The following is a 13,725-nucleotide window of genomic DNA, read 5'->3' on the forward strand; positions in this document are numbered from 1 at the left end:
CCTTTTCCTTTCTGGGAAAGAAGTGTTTCTTGAGTACAAGTTGAGGCAATTCATTATATTCAGTAAAGTCATCGTGGCTCTAAGTACTCATTAGGATGTCTCCTTGAGAAAAGGAAGGGTGAAAATGGTAGTTTAGAGCAGACAAATGGTCTGTTGTTGATATTTGGTGCATCATATTATTCAGTGGATTTTTTAATTTGAGAAAAATTTTTGGCATCTTCTAAACATGTAGCTGAGAGTGGAGTATATCCAGATGTTTGCTGAGCTACAGAATTGGCTGTGCCAGATCTGTTTGGAACAACTGGTTTCTAATCCCAGATCTCTTGGGCTGGTGTTATTTGAAGGTCGGTATCTCTATTGATAAAATACAGATAGCTTGGACTGTGTCACCAACTGGGAGAGATGGAGATAGAGGAGCTGGGAAATGCCATCAATCGTGCTATTATAAGCACTTAAGACTCTCTGGGGTGAGAGCAAATTGGTGGGCCAAGATCTGTTGTCCCACCTTTTTCCAGGGTGTTACCATATCTGCAGATGAAGAGAATTGTGTCTTTCCCCCAGCTGTGCTCAACACTAAAGAGTTCAACAGTAATAGCAATTATGCTGGTGGGATTTGGTGCTGGGGGAATTCTGTGTGCTGGGAGCTGGAGGGAGGCCACCAATTCATTTCACATATATTATTTCTCCAGGAAACACAGCATAATTGAGGACAATTTTCCACCATGAATTGCATCATTAGCTAACACAGGGAAAGTGAAATGCTGTTAACTTTTCTTTTTCTTCTGCAAAGCTGATGAGCTGAAGACAATAGAAATGAAAAGTTTAATGTAATTTTTTTCCAAGGATATATGTTGAAAATCAGAATCAAAACTCTTTTACACGGTAATAGAAATCCCACATTTTAATACATCGCCATGCACATAGGGAATCAAGTAATGCTGAATACAAAATAGTCAAATATACAAAATGATAAAGCAGATTTTCCAGCCTGACAGAGATCATGCTCACAGATACAAGGGGGCAAAAATCTGTACAGTTTCATTTCTATCAATTTAAAAAGAATCATGCCCCCCAACTCTTTTGGAGGACAACCCCAAACAGGAGGAGACATTATAAGAAAATATAAAGGAGACCCGAAGAGAACTGGCGAGTTGATAGCTGCTTAAGATATGGAAATTGGTGGTTCAAAATTGTGGTGCACAATAATTCTTACGTTTAGAGAAAAAGTTTCTAAACATCATATGCCCTGGGAACCCAGGGAACTAAATGAACTTCTGACAGAAAAGGCACTCATCGCGCCATGTAACTTGCTCGTGCCCTCCTATGTCTAGTCCTGGGAGTTTTTCTAGGGTGCATAGAGAAAAAACCACCGTTGTGGGTAATGAGTAAGGAAAATACTTCTTTAATTAACCACTCTTAAGGGACTAAGAGAATTCAGACTGCTGGTTTAACTACTCACTTAAGGAAGCTATAAAAACCTCTACCGTCTACATAGGCTTTTGTGTTACAAAATGTGCTTTTATAGCCATGTTTGTTAGTGTTTGTAAAACAGTGAATCAGTTTTTTTTTCATCAAATTCTTTTCCTTCATAGGCTATTGAGAACACTGGTTTTCTACTCATATCGTGTGATTTTTCTTCCTCTTTCTTTCCTAGAATACTAATATACAGTAGCACATCAAGAAAGTTGAATGTGGCTCTCCGCGTCCTGTGACTCTCAAGTTGTCAACTTCATACTTTCATTGGTCTTCTCCAACCCCACGGTTGGCAGCCTTTGTTGGCACTATGCCAAGCCTGAGACGCTCCCTCTGGGCTACGTGACAGGACTCTAAACCTCTGGGAGGTGGAGAAGTGGAGATAAACGTGTGCCTTGGCCTTGGGCTCTGCAGATCAGCCCACATACACGAGAAAAAGCATGTGTGTGCGTGCAAAATGCTGACTGTAACTTTCTTATCATTCTTTTACTTTTTTAAATCCCAGAATGGAGTCCCAGTAATAACAGCTATGAGAAGGAGGCATAAAGTAAGGGAAGGGGCTCATTGACTCAAGCCCGTAGCCCGCCTCACCATGATAATTACACAGATTATTTTGGTGGTACAGGACAGCTTCTCCCTTTGGCTCATTTTAGTCTCCAAACAACCCTGTCTGCTAAGGTTGCATCCCAAACAGATGAGCAAAGGCCCAAAGAGATGAGTGATTTCTACTGAAGTCAAGTATTCTTCAATTCAAAACATCTTCTTCCCCTTTATCAGAATGGTGCGTTTCCACAAAGTCCTAAAAATAACTCAAGTATACAAACCACAAGAGATCAATATTTTCTTTTCTCAGGTACTTTTTACTGAGCATATGTAACTTTGTTACAATATTGATCTTTTCTAAAATTTTGTGTACAGCTATTTAATTTAGTGCCCAATGATATTAAATAGTCGGATTAACTGGAACTACAGTTGTATGATTTAGTGACACAAGAGTTTTGGTGGAATTAGTTTCAAAACATTTGTGCTGGCTTGGCTTTTCAGCAGACTAGTTGCTTCTGTGCCAGTCATGACTGAGACTTACAGGGCAAAGTCAAGAACCGTGCATTATTCAGCTCTTTGCAATGTGAACTTCTTTCATGAGCTAAACTGTGGTCTCCCCAAACATGGCCTTGTAAGGATAGCATGTTTCTATTGGTGGAGGAAAGGTAGTGGTGGAGAAATCATTCAGAGCCCCAAAAAGTCTTCAAGTTGCCTATGTGTGAGTTTAAGCAAGTGGAACCCCAACTACCCGCAGTGGGGGCCAATGCTCATCGAAGAGGCTACCCCTTCTCTTTCTGGTGATTTGAGGTGCATTACAATTAAAAAAACCCAATGTTTCCAGTGTTCAAACATGAATACCCACCTCCTCATTCTCTTTTAAGGTTTCCACCTATAGACAGGGGCCTTTTGTTGTGAAGAAGAACCTGGTTATACACTTCAAAACCTCTGCAGCTGGTACGTGGGGAAACATATTCTTGGTCTTCTCTCAAACGCATTGCATGGGAACTAGGCATAGGAATTGTCAAAAGCTGCCACAGAGTTAGCAGGCAGCTCCCAATGCAAATACATAACTGTGGTAAAAAAAAAAAAAATAGTGGAAATAAAGAATTAGAATTTATTTAGGAATCATATAGTCAAGGCCCATGGTAGTGTTCAATCCAAGTCATATTTGTGAATTATGCTTGAGCAGGGAGTCTTAGAGCTTCAAAAAGTGTCTTCGTGGTATTTGTGTTATTGTAAAGGGAGGCCAGGCTAAGCTCTGGGGTGATGGGAGAAGACCACCATCGGCTTGTGGAACCAGACGTGTTAACCACCAGATGCATTGAACGGCGGGCAATTTTTTCTTCAAGCTTATGTCACAAAATCAGTTCCCCCACCCTGAGAGAAATAATGATCTAATAAGAATCTCTTATTTTAGAATTTTTCTTATTTTAGAATTTTTTTCAGAGCAAAGCATTTGAATACATTTTTATAGGATTACGGGGAGGGCGGGGTGCTGGTGATTACAATCGCACAGACCTGTGCGCTCTTATATGTCAATCCAGTTTAGAATTCCACGTTTAGTACCTGTGTGTGTGCCAATGTGGCAAAGCCAGGTGAAAGCAGCCTGCTTATTTCCCTTGATTCAAACGATTGAAATTTAAAAGGCTATAAACAATGCAGAAGGCAACCAGCAGAGTCTTCGGTGTCTTAAATGTTTTAGGTATTATATCTCCAACATAGGATTAATTTAACAGTCTCCTTGTTGTTCATGTTAGTAGGGCTGTTTCTAGGCAAAAAGGCCTGGGTTTAAGAGCCTTTCTAAGACCTGCAAATGTGCGAGGTTTGGAAAACAACAACAACAATTAAACAAATGAAATCCCCAAACCATTGGCTCCAAAATATGAATATTATATAATCAGAAATAATGTCTAAAGAGCTACAACACTTAATATTGTCAACCAGTCAACCGCAATTCAATGCAAATCATATGGTTACTTCAAATTTTACTAAGTGTATGTTGTTGGTACCTTCTAGTGCTTGATATAATTGGGGAAGGGAGGCTCTGAAGGAAGGATGCTTGGGGCTCTTCAAGGTTTTAAAATAGCCCTATTTGGCAAATGAAACTCCAGAGGTACAAAGCCGCTTACACCCATTTTCTGCTATTCTGTGGAAGTCGTTTCTCAGTCTTGGTGCTGTTGGGCAGGAGGTCTAAACATGGCCCCCGTACTCATTGGCACTATCCCTTTATATTTGTCATGGATGAATTTCACCCTCAAACTTTTAGATCTTAGAAACAGGGCCCTCCCCCTCGGCCTAGAATTTTCCCTGCAGGGCCAAGGTGATGAGCAGAAGAAAACCAGTACTGATACTATTCCTCCAGCCACCTTCCCGGAAGAGACTCTCCAGGAAAGGATCTCTTTTGTTCTTCTTCTTAAGGAACGGCAGAACCTCCTTGTGCACCTGGACAACTTTTCCTCAAGCTTCCCACAGGTGGTGAGCTTTCAAAAGAATGCTCCCTGTCTCCCCACTAGAGGAAGTCACTGGAGCAAAATAATGGAAACGCGGCCCTCTTTGACCTTGAAGTTGTGCAGCGGTGCCAGAAGACATGCACATTGATAAAGCAGAATTCATAAGATAGTTCTCTGGTGACAGGATTAGATGCAGATCTAAGGAGACTAAAGAGCAGGACCAGCTTGTCTTTGAAAGAGAGTCCGCAGCTGTGCCCTGAGCAGAGGCGTCTCCTGGTCTGTGCTCCTTCATGATCTCATGGGCTCCGTTTTGATTAGTGGTGCTGACCAGTCACTCCCTGGAGATGCCCATCCATGTCCCACTGCTGTTTGGGCAGCAAGCTTTCACCAAGATCCAGCTTAAGAAGGATTTATTAGTCGGTACTGGGGAAAGAAGGTTATGGCTGTTTTTCTGTTTGAGTTCTTTATAGAAGATTTGAAATCTACCCACAGAACTATGCGAAAAGAAGAAAGAGATTGAAAGACAAAATCCCCCACAAAACAAAAAAGTGGGGTGGTGGGGGCTGTGGGAGAGAGGAATAAAAACCGCCTTTAAGGCATAAAGAAATCTATGTCATTTTCAAAGATTAGATTTTTTAAAAAGAGATTACGACAGCTTTAGGTCTAGTTGTCAAGTAACAAAATTACTCTAAAGAACGTAGAGGAAAGCATCACAAAGAATGAAGCTGCTAATGCACTGGAAAGAGGAGGTTTTGGTAAAACTAGAGTGCTAAGGGGGTCTTGAAAACTTTTCTTACAGGAGACTTTTATTGTTCCTATCCAAAATCAATTATGTGACATTTGCAGACAAAGAAAGCATTTGCAAGTAACAAGAGGGCAAATCCATTAGAGGTTTTTATCCTTCGTTTATATTCTCATGGAAGGTTGATATTCCTTTTCCCCTTGAATGTTAAAAATGGCAGAAATCCCTCAGAACTAAGGACTATTAGCTTCTGTGTGGGCAACTGAGAAGGGACTCTGGAGAGAAGCCTGGGCTGTTTACCCGTGGTCTGGAGGTAGAAGTCAAATGTGCAGTTACACACCTCACAGAGCCTGAGCAGGGATCTGAAGCCATTACCCACAGAGAAAGCTGACGGGGTCCCTACCCCCTAGGTATGTCTTAAACCACTGGAGTGATTTGCTTTTCACCCTAGCAGAACCACCACCGCTCTGCATGTTTAATTCAGTTCTGGAGCTGGAACAAGCTAATCCCCTTGGCGTCCCAGAGAGTCAGATAATTATTCATTTCTGTTCATTCCCAAGAGCGCCCTTCCTGTACAAGTAGGGGTGTCCGCCTTTTAATAAAAGGTGTAGCACAGGTTTAAGGAAAAGGAAAAGTCAAACATCAACAGTGTACAGCCGTCAGACATCAAAATATTTATCCCTTACCTCCCCCGTGTCCCGCCTCCTACTGAACAGAACTCACCACAGCCATTTCTGAACTTATGGGAGGTAAAATTTCCTACAAACATCTTGGGAAGAAGGTACAGCACAGCATGGAGGAACCATGGGTAATTGTGGACCAACATGTAGCAAAGAATCCCGAGGCTGTGAACGAAGTCATTTCTCCATTTTGCTGGTTTAGCTCCTCACGGCTCAGATTTTATGCCACCATGTTTCCAAAACTATCCCCCAAAATGATTTCAAACAGAAGTCGACAGTTTGGAAAACAGTAGCAGTTCATATGCAAATATGTGGTACGTGCCAGGAATTAAGGCATTTTTAGAGAAGCCATCTTCAACTGGGCTCTTCCATTGTTTTCGTTTTTGCCTTCTCCCATCTCCATCTTCACCCATTAACTTTTAATAATTTTCCAGCACTCTTTCGACTCAAGAAAAAAAAAAAAGAAAAAAAGCTAGGAAACTTTCCTATTTAATTGTTCAGGATGTATTTTGCAAAAGCCAAAGTGAGTAAGGATGAGCCACCATCATTTAACGGACATCTGCACCATTGGGAAACTGGTGGGAAAACACCAGTTTCCCAAGGGTGTTAGCAGTAGTCGCAGAATGTCCCTTGCTAGGTCAATTAATTCCCAGCTCCAATATCTCAGCACCTGCCAGTAGTTCTTTTGGCTTCATCAGGCCCAATTCTGCATCCCCAGGACAAATTATAGAAATGGAACTTCAGAGAATCCAGCATAATGAGGAATGGTTGCGTCTATATGAAGAATGGGAACATAGGCAATCAGGGTGGATATCAAGGGAAGCAACTGAAAGCTGCTTTGGGAAGCTCTTACCAGCTAAATCTAGGTGCTGGAAGGGCTGATCGTACATGGAGGGTGCCAATATGTGGCCTGATGCTGTCTATACCTCTTCCTCCCCTGCCCACTTCCTCAAAGGACCCGCCTGCTGCCATGTGCATTTTCCCAGGTTTCTCAGGCTGGGGGCGGATGATGTCTGAATTCAGTTTTCACTGTGGAAAAGGTGGGGTGGGGATAGTGTCTGGGAGGAGGAGATACTGTTTCATAAAGGCAAGGAGAGTCCGCCTTGCACACTGTCGTTGCCCCAGCATAAAATTTGGCTCATAGTAGGTGCTCAAAGAACGCTTGCTGAGTAAAGGAAGGAACGAAAGATGAGGAAGCCCTGCAGTTAGAATTGAAACTCGGGCCGTGGGCCGTAGAGACCGGGATGTTATGTCCAGGGGCACTGGCAGCCAGGGTTTGGCCTCCTAATTCTGGATTAGTAAAGGGTTATGGTCTGCGAGGGCTTCATGGGCCTGGTGCTGACCCACTGAAGGGCCAGATCTTGGCGGTGACTGAAACTTCTCTGAGTTCCCTCTTGGAAGCCTGGTTCTGTGACACCACAGGCCTACAGGCTTGAGTCATCCTGCCGGGTGGCTCACCCGAATCACATGTGGGTCTCTCTCCCCTTCCTGGTCAGCTTTCCAAACCTCAGGCATGGGCGTTTCTTCAATGGGCTATGCATTTCCTGAGACCCCCCCCCAGAGGAGGCAAGATGTGGGGAGAGTAGACAATGAGTGTGTGTCTGGAGACTCCCTAAAATGTCAAGCTTGCTTGTGCTGGCAGGGTCCCAGAGTTGTTACGTGTATTTCAAGAAAAGCCTCTGATGCCTATCAGTCCCTGGCTGAGGTCATGGGCACACAGAACACACTTTGCTGAGTTTTTGATTCAGCCAACTTCATATTTTCAGGAAAAAAAAAAATGCTAAAGCATTATGTAAGGTCAGTCAATATGGACATTTCTCTAATGCCTAAAGATAAGCAATAACTGGACTGACCAGTTTCCCAGGACTGTGCTTTGTTGTAAAACATAGTATAAAAAATAATTAGTTGTGGGTATAATCCCAGAAAGGATTAAAAGGGACTAGTAGGTTCTCTACCGAGGAAGGAGTCTAATGTGGGATTGAACACTTTCTGTTTCTAGGCATGAAGGGGGTTACTTGGTGTTTTTTCCCTCCAGAGTTGTGACTTCAACTTGACTTAGAGAGTTTTCCAAAGTCTTAAAGTTGGACCACACAGGAAAACTGCATTCTGCTGTCCTTACCATCAACCCAGCATGGTCTTAGATTAAAAGAAGGCCACCCCTTTTATTTTCTTTGAAATAACTCTTATACAGAATGAGAGAATACGGACCTTGGCCAAATACAAGCCCCCTGTGTGTTCCAGTATTGGTAGGTGCGTGTGCTAAGTTGTGCCTAGGTACGCAGAACCAAGACCTAAGATATTACCATCAGCAGGCCCACTTCTAGTTCCCTTCGGGGCTACAAGTAACCCAGTCGTTCAGTAAAGTGTCAAGAGGTTAAGTCTAACAGTACTGTGGCCATATTTACACCATCTACCACAAACGACTGGGGATATGTTTGTCTTGGACAGACAAGATTTGCAAAAGAAAAAAGAAAATACTTATTTCCTCACATGTACCGAACGTGCTGATTCTTTTCAGTGTAGTGTTCTCATATAAAGTGCTTAAGAGTTGGACAGAATACCTTGAGACATCATAACTAACATAATCGAGACATGTTTACATTCCTACCAGGGCATAACATGGTGAACACTTCCACTGAGATTGCAGAACTGCTGTGATTTTTTCCTAACACATCATGCCATCTGCACACATAATAAAATAATCCAGTAGTTGCCATGCTAAAATAGGACTTCTAGTGAAGGGCACAGACAGCTCCCCAAAGGGAGCTTGAGTTATGCACAGTGATGAAAACTGGAAGCAATTTTCCAGCTAATGGTCTGCCAATGACCACTTGGAATGAGTTGGCACTGTATATTATGCACCTCATTTCAAAATCCACACAAACTAAGATTTTCCAAAGCCCATCATCTTGACTGAGTGGGTGTTTTTTCAGTTAATCTGGTTAATCTGTCAATGCTCCAAGGATATCTTCTGGCAGTGCCACGAGTAAGTCTTTCTGTGAGGAACAGGCCATGTTCATATCAACTGGCAGGACAGCAGCTTGAAAGGCTAACCACGTTTATGGAGAACCCTCGGTTGAGGCTGAAAGAGGAAAAAGGGGAAAACATGGTGAGTTATTTCTTTATGTTCCTAGAGACCGATATGCAGCAATTATCCTGTTCAACCAAACCCTACCATCCTTAGGTCCAAGAGAAAGCTCTAGCAGAGATAATGGTCACTCAACTCCAGGACGAATCTATGGCAGCCTGTGCTCTTGGAATGTCCTTCCACCGTTCGGCAGATTGTAGAAGACATCCATCTCAGGGACAGGCGAAGTTGCCTGGAAGTGAGGGCAAAACCAGGTCTCTGGAATTGGCAGGCTGTCAGGGCTGTGGTTTGGGAAACCCTTTCATATAGCACGGGGTTTCATGCATTTACTTGATCTGGAGCAAGATCAGATTGGGAATGGAGTGAAGGCATTTTGGCGGGGAGATTTCATTCATCAGGAAGCTTTCTTGGGATAAAACCTAGAAGGAAATATTGGAAGCAGGAAGGCTGAAGCTCCTGAGTTTGCCAGGTGAAAAGTCAGATTGGCTGAGCAGGTTAGGGACTAGCTAGAGAAAGTCATTAACATCTGACCAGAGATTAAACTACTTGAATTGCAGCCCTGTTTTTGACATTGGAAATGCTGGTGAAAACACATATTCCCGAATTTTCTAATTTTTTATTTTCTAATTTTCCCATGATTTTATCTGGTTATTCCCTGCAGTTCCTTACACACAGGTCTTCATTTCTTCATTACTTAGTTAATATAGCAGCACAACTGAATATTTTGCTCAGAAAAATATCAGTATTGGCTTTATTTAGCACACAAAGTTATCGGGCAATGGAGAGAGAAGGACAGCAAGAGTTCCCGATGTTTGAAAAGAGCCTACCTACGTTTTAAAACTGGCTTTTCAAAACATGAGAGAATGCATAATTTATAAGCAAATGTTTGATTAAAACTTGCTATTTTTGAGAAAATGCAAAAACAAAAGGTACTACTTGAGCATATTAAATATAAAATAATACTAATGATAATGTTGTAATGAAAGTAGAATACTAATATATTGCTGATGGCATTATAAACTGGAAAAATAATGTCAATTTATTTAAAAACTACTAAGAATTCACATTCCTTGACTCAGTGTTCCCATTCTAGGAGTGTATCTTAAGAAAATAATCTAAAAAAATGAAAGAAGCCATATGTACAAATATGTAACCTAGAGGTAACTTATAATAGTGGAAAAATTGGAAAACAACCAATCTCCTATTGTTGAAAATTTAGTTTAAGTAAACTATAGTGCATTAACAAGATGGATGATTACATGGCCATTAAAGAAATAATTATGATGATTATGGTAAACAGTTATGACATACTACAATATAAAACTTACACACATGCATAGAGAAGAACTGTAAGTGAAATGGTGAAGGTGCTAAGGATTTTTATTATTGTTGTCACAGTATTCTGCAAAACAACAATAAAAATTAGGCTCACAAAGGTGCAGATTTGACCCATAAGTATTGACTGACTAAAGCATCCAGGATTATTTTCATTCGTTAATGCTACCTTGAAAATACATACTTTACAATTTAATTAAGAGAGTACATTCTAGTATTATCAGAGGAAGGATAGAAACCTACATGAGTAAAAATCTTCTGTCCAGGTCAACCCGCAAAGGAGTAGTATAGCCTGGAATAACGATACAGATTTGTAGGAGCCTGACAGTACACCATCCTTGATACTTATGCTAAAATATGCTCTGGAAAATGTGTGACCTTGGAAAAGTACTACTAAGACTAACCTATAAAATAAAATTTAAAAGTGAATAATGATAATAAAGCATGAACTCCAATTAATTATTATACTTTGGATCCCGAGTCAGGAGTAGATAACTAGGTTTATCGCAGTTGCTACTTCTCCAAATAACCATGTTTTCCACATGAGCCTCTCACAGCTGATGGAAAGGGGGTGTGTCTAATTTTAGCATATAATAACACACAATCATGGACATAAGCTGAGCCTATTATACTTTAAAGCTCTTTCACCAGTGGTTCCCAATATACCTCTTAGGATAGGTAGAATTATCTGCATTTTATGGATAAGGAAATAAGAGCCAGAGGTATTATTTGCCCAAGTTCATACTGCTAGTGAGGATCAAATCTGTACTCAGACTTAGGAGTGTCCCACTCCAGTCACATGCAGGAGTGACAGGGACAAATATATAAAGTATAAGTATTCAGAGCCTTTCCCATTCTCCCATCTTCTAAGTAGGATTCTTTCTTTATCCATAAGCCCCATCGGCAAAAGGAAGGGCCCTGCTGGGCAGGGAAGAAAACTAGAGGCTAAATTAATTCATGTTAGAAAGACAGAGATATTGGAAAAAGCAGAGAGATACTCCTACAAGACAGGAATGCACACAGAAGTAGAAACCACAGAGAGACAAGCTGGGGATTTAGGGAGTGACAGGAGATTTGGGGTGATGGCTGCCAAATGAGTGGGACCTTTAGAATAGGGATGGCCACAGAGAAGAGTATGCTATGACATCACTCCTTCTGGACCATCTTTCCATGGAATCACGAAAGAAGACATTCATTGTTCTTTGATGCTTTCGTGGGGAGTTGTCTTTCATTTGAATGTGTCAGCACGTTGAGTTGGGCTTTATGTAGGAACAACAGGCCCCCATTTGCTCAGGTTGTATGTGCAAGATATGTGACTAGAGTAAGACTTGAACCATCATCTTTCTATCACAGATGCATACGTAGTGATGGGTTCTGCTATCACCACTTTGCTAGAGATTTCTATCTGCAATAGGAATCGTGTCTTCAGGTATACAAAAGCGACATGAAGTCAAAATGTAAAATGGCATCTTGCATTGGATAGCTCTGGCTCTTTAAAGGGAGAACTGTGTGATGTTTGAGATGGTACATTTTTGGAGCTCCATTCTCTAGGCTTCAGCCATCCCAAACTCCTTCTAGCTCCTCATAGGCACTGGTTATTCACAGCCTTTGCCCAACCTTTTCTAGGATGCCTTCTTTGTACATCCTCTAACATTAGTGAACACCTACCCCTCCAAGACCATCTCATGTGTCACATTCAATGTGAATCCTTCTCTCCCTCCAGATATAGCTCACAACTTCCCCCGATATGCCAGCCTAGCATCTCAAACCTTTACCATCAAACCCACCATGAACACTTTGTTTTAACATATCCATCTGTCCTCCTAAATTTTTAGAGGGTGGTGCCATGTCTTATTGTTGTGTCTTCCTAATGCAAAGTGCAGTGCCAGGTATGCAGAAAGTCTTAATAAATAGTTGTGAAATCAATGAAGAAAGGAATGATGTTGGAGAAGGAGAGTTTTTTTCAGCTTAATTCAATACCTAATTTTACAACAGATTCTATCTTGTAGCTCAGGTCTGCATATGGAGAAGGGGATTGCTCCAGTCTCTTTCTCCATGTCTAAGGACTATTCAAGGAATATGTGCATCCTGGACTGGCCATGTATGGACCTGCAGCTAACAAAGAGTAAAGGGCTCTTTCTCACATCTCTGTTTAACAGGTCAACATTACCAGTTTAGGTATTCTGGGAACTAATCATCTCTTTAGTCCAATGGCTTCAGGGTTTGGGATGAGTGGAGAAGAATTAGAGTCCAGTGATTAAGAGGATGGCTCTGGAATCAGGAGGATCTAGGATAACAACCCAAGCTCACCACTTACCAGCTACATGATGTTGAAAGCACGAATTTCTCCAAACCTTAATTTCTTCATCTTTAAAATGCTGATTATGATCCCCACCTTACTGAGTTGCTGTGACGATAAAATGAGCTCACAGAAAAAGCACTTTGCATGATGTTTGGCAAATGGTACCTATCTTTAAATGATGGCTACTATTTATGATTATTATTGACACAAATTCCCAAAGTTCCTCAGAGAAACTAGACATACAAACAAATCAATATTCTAACGTCACAGCTGGGGGCCAGGAAAAAGGAACAATCTGTTTGGAGGTCAAGCCTTTTCACCCTCCAAGAGACAGATAACACTTTTCTTGCCTGCCAAGGCCACAGTCAACACACTCTGGCTTCCACTCTCCCCAGATTAGTCCAGACACTAACAGACAGTTCATGATAAGGAGAGTTCACTTCAAAGGCAGGAAAGGGCTGGCCTGGGAGGAGATGGCCAACCTGACAGAGGTTTCATGAACAGCTCTGGGATGAAGTATGTCCAGCTCCATCTTTCCCTACTCCAGCAGCAAAGGGCTGAAGAGATTAGTGTGTTTGGGGAAGAAGAAAAGATATTGTGTGCAAGCAGCCCCACCTCTCATGGGCTGAAGGTAAGAAATGAGATTGCATCCCTTATAAAATACTGTTTAGTATCTTCCATTCAAAAAGGGCTGTATATTCTACCTGAAAGTGTTTTTCACGTGACTCGTGACTTGAGCTTGAGGACTTTAGTGTGGGCCTGAACTGTACTTTGACATGAGACAATTTAAATGTGAGATGAAGATTCCAAAGGCGTGAGATCCACAGTTGCCCCACATAACAGCCAATAATAAACAGAACTAACATTTAGTTAGCAGCTACAATGGGCCAACTAAGGTTTTTATGGGCAGTTACTCTTTGAATCCCCACTGCCATCTTTAAGGCCTGAATGGCATCATCCTCATAACATATCTGGAAAACAAACATGCCAGGTTCATTAACTTGTCACAGCCACACTGCTAGAATGCATAGAGCGGAGACTAGAACGCAGATCTGTACTCCCCACAATGCTTTCCTGACTCAGTAAGAAACGTGTTAGGAAAGCAAATTCCT

At 41.6% G+C, this 13,725-nt stretch overlaps 1 protein-coding gene across 4 annotated transcripts in view; it reads right to left on the bottom strand.

Moving 5' to 3' along the window:
• Positions 1-886: 886 nt before the first annotated feature.
• Positions 887-13,725, bottom strand: part of SAMD12 (sterile alpha motif domain containing 12) — a 383,927-nt gene continuing 371,088 nt past the window's right edge. For all 4 annotated transcript variants that reach the window (XR_011493306.1, XR_011493305.1, XM_014828762.3 and 1 more), the window contains one exon: positions 887-8,970. Coding sequence is in view for 2 of the 4 variants with exons in the window: in XM_070481510.1 (XP_070337611.1) it covers positions 8,910-8,970 (61 nt within the window). In the remaining 2 variants the exon portion in view is untranslated. The remainder of the gene's footprint in view (positions 8,971-13,725) is intronic.

The sequence above is a fragment of the Equus asinus genome, chromosome 12, assembly GCF_041296235.1.
Source record: "Equus asinus isolate D_3611 breed Donkey chromosome 12, EquAss-T2T_v2, whole genome shotgun sequence".
In the NCBI taxonomy this organism is placed as follows: Eukaryota; Metazoa; Chordata; class Mammalia; order Perissodactyla; family Equidae; genus Equus; species Equus asinus.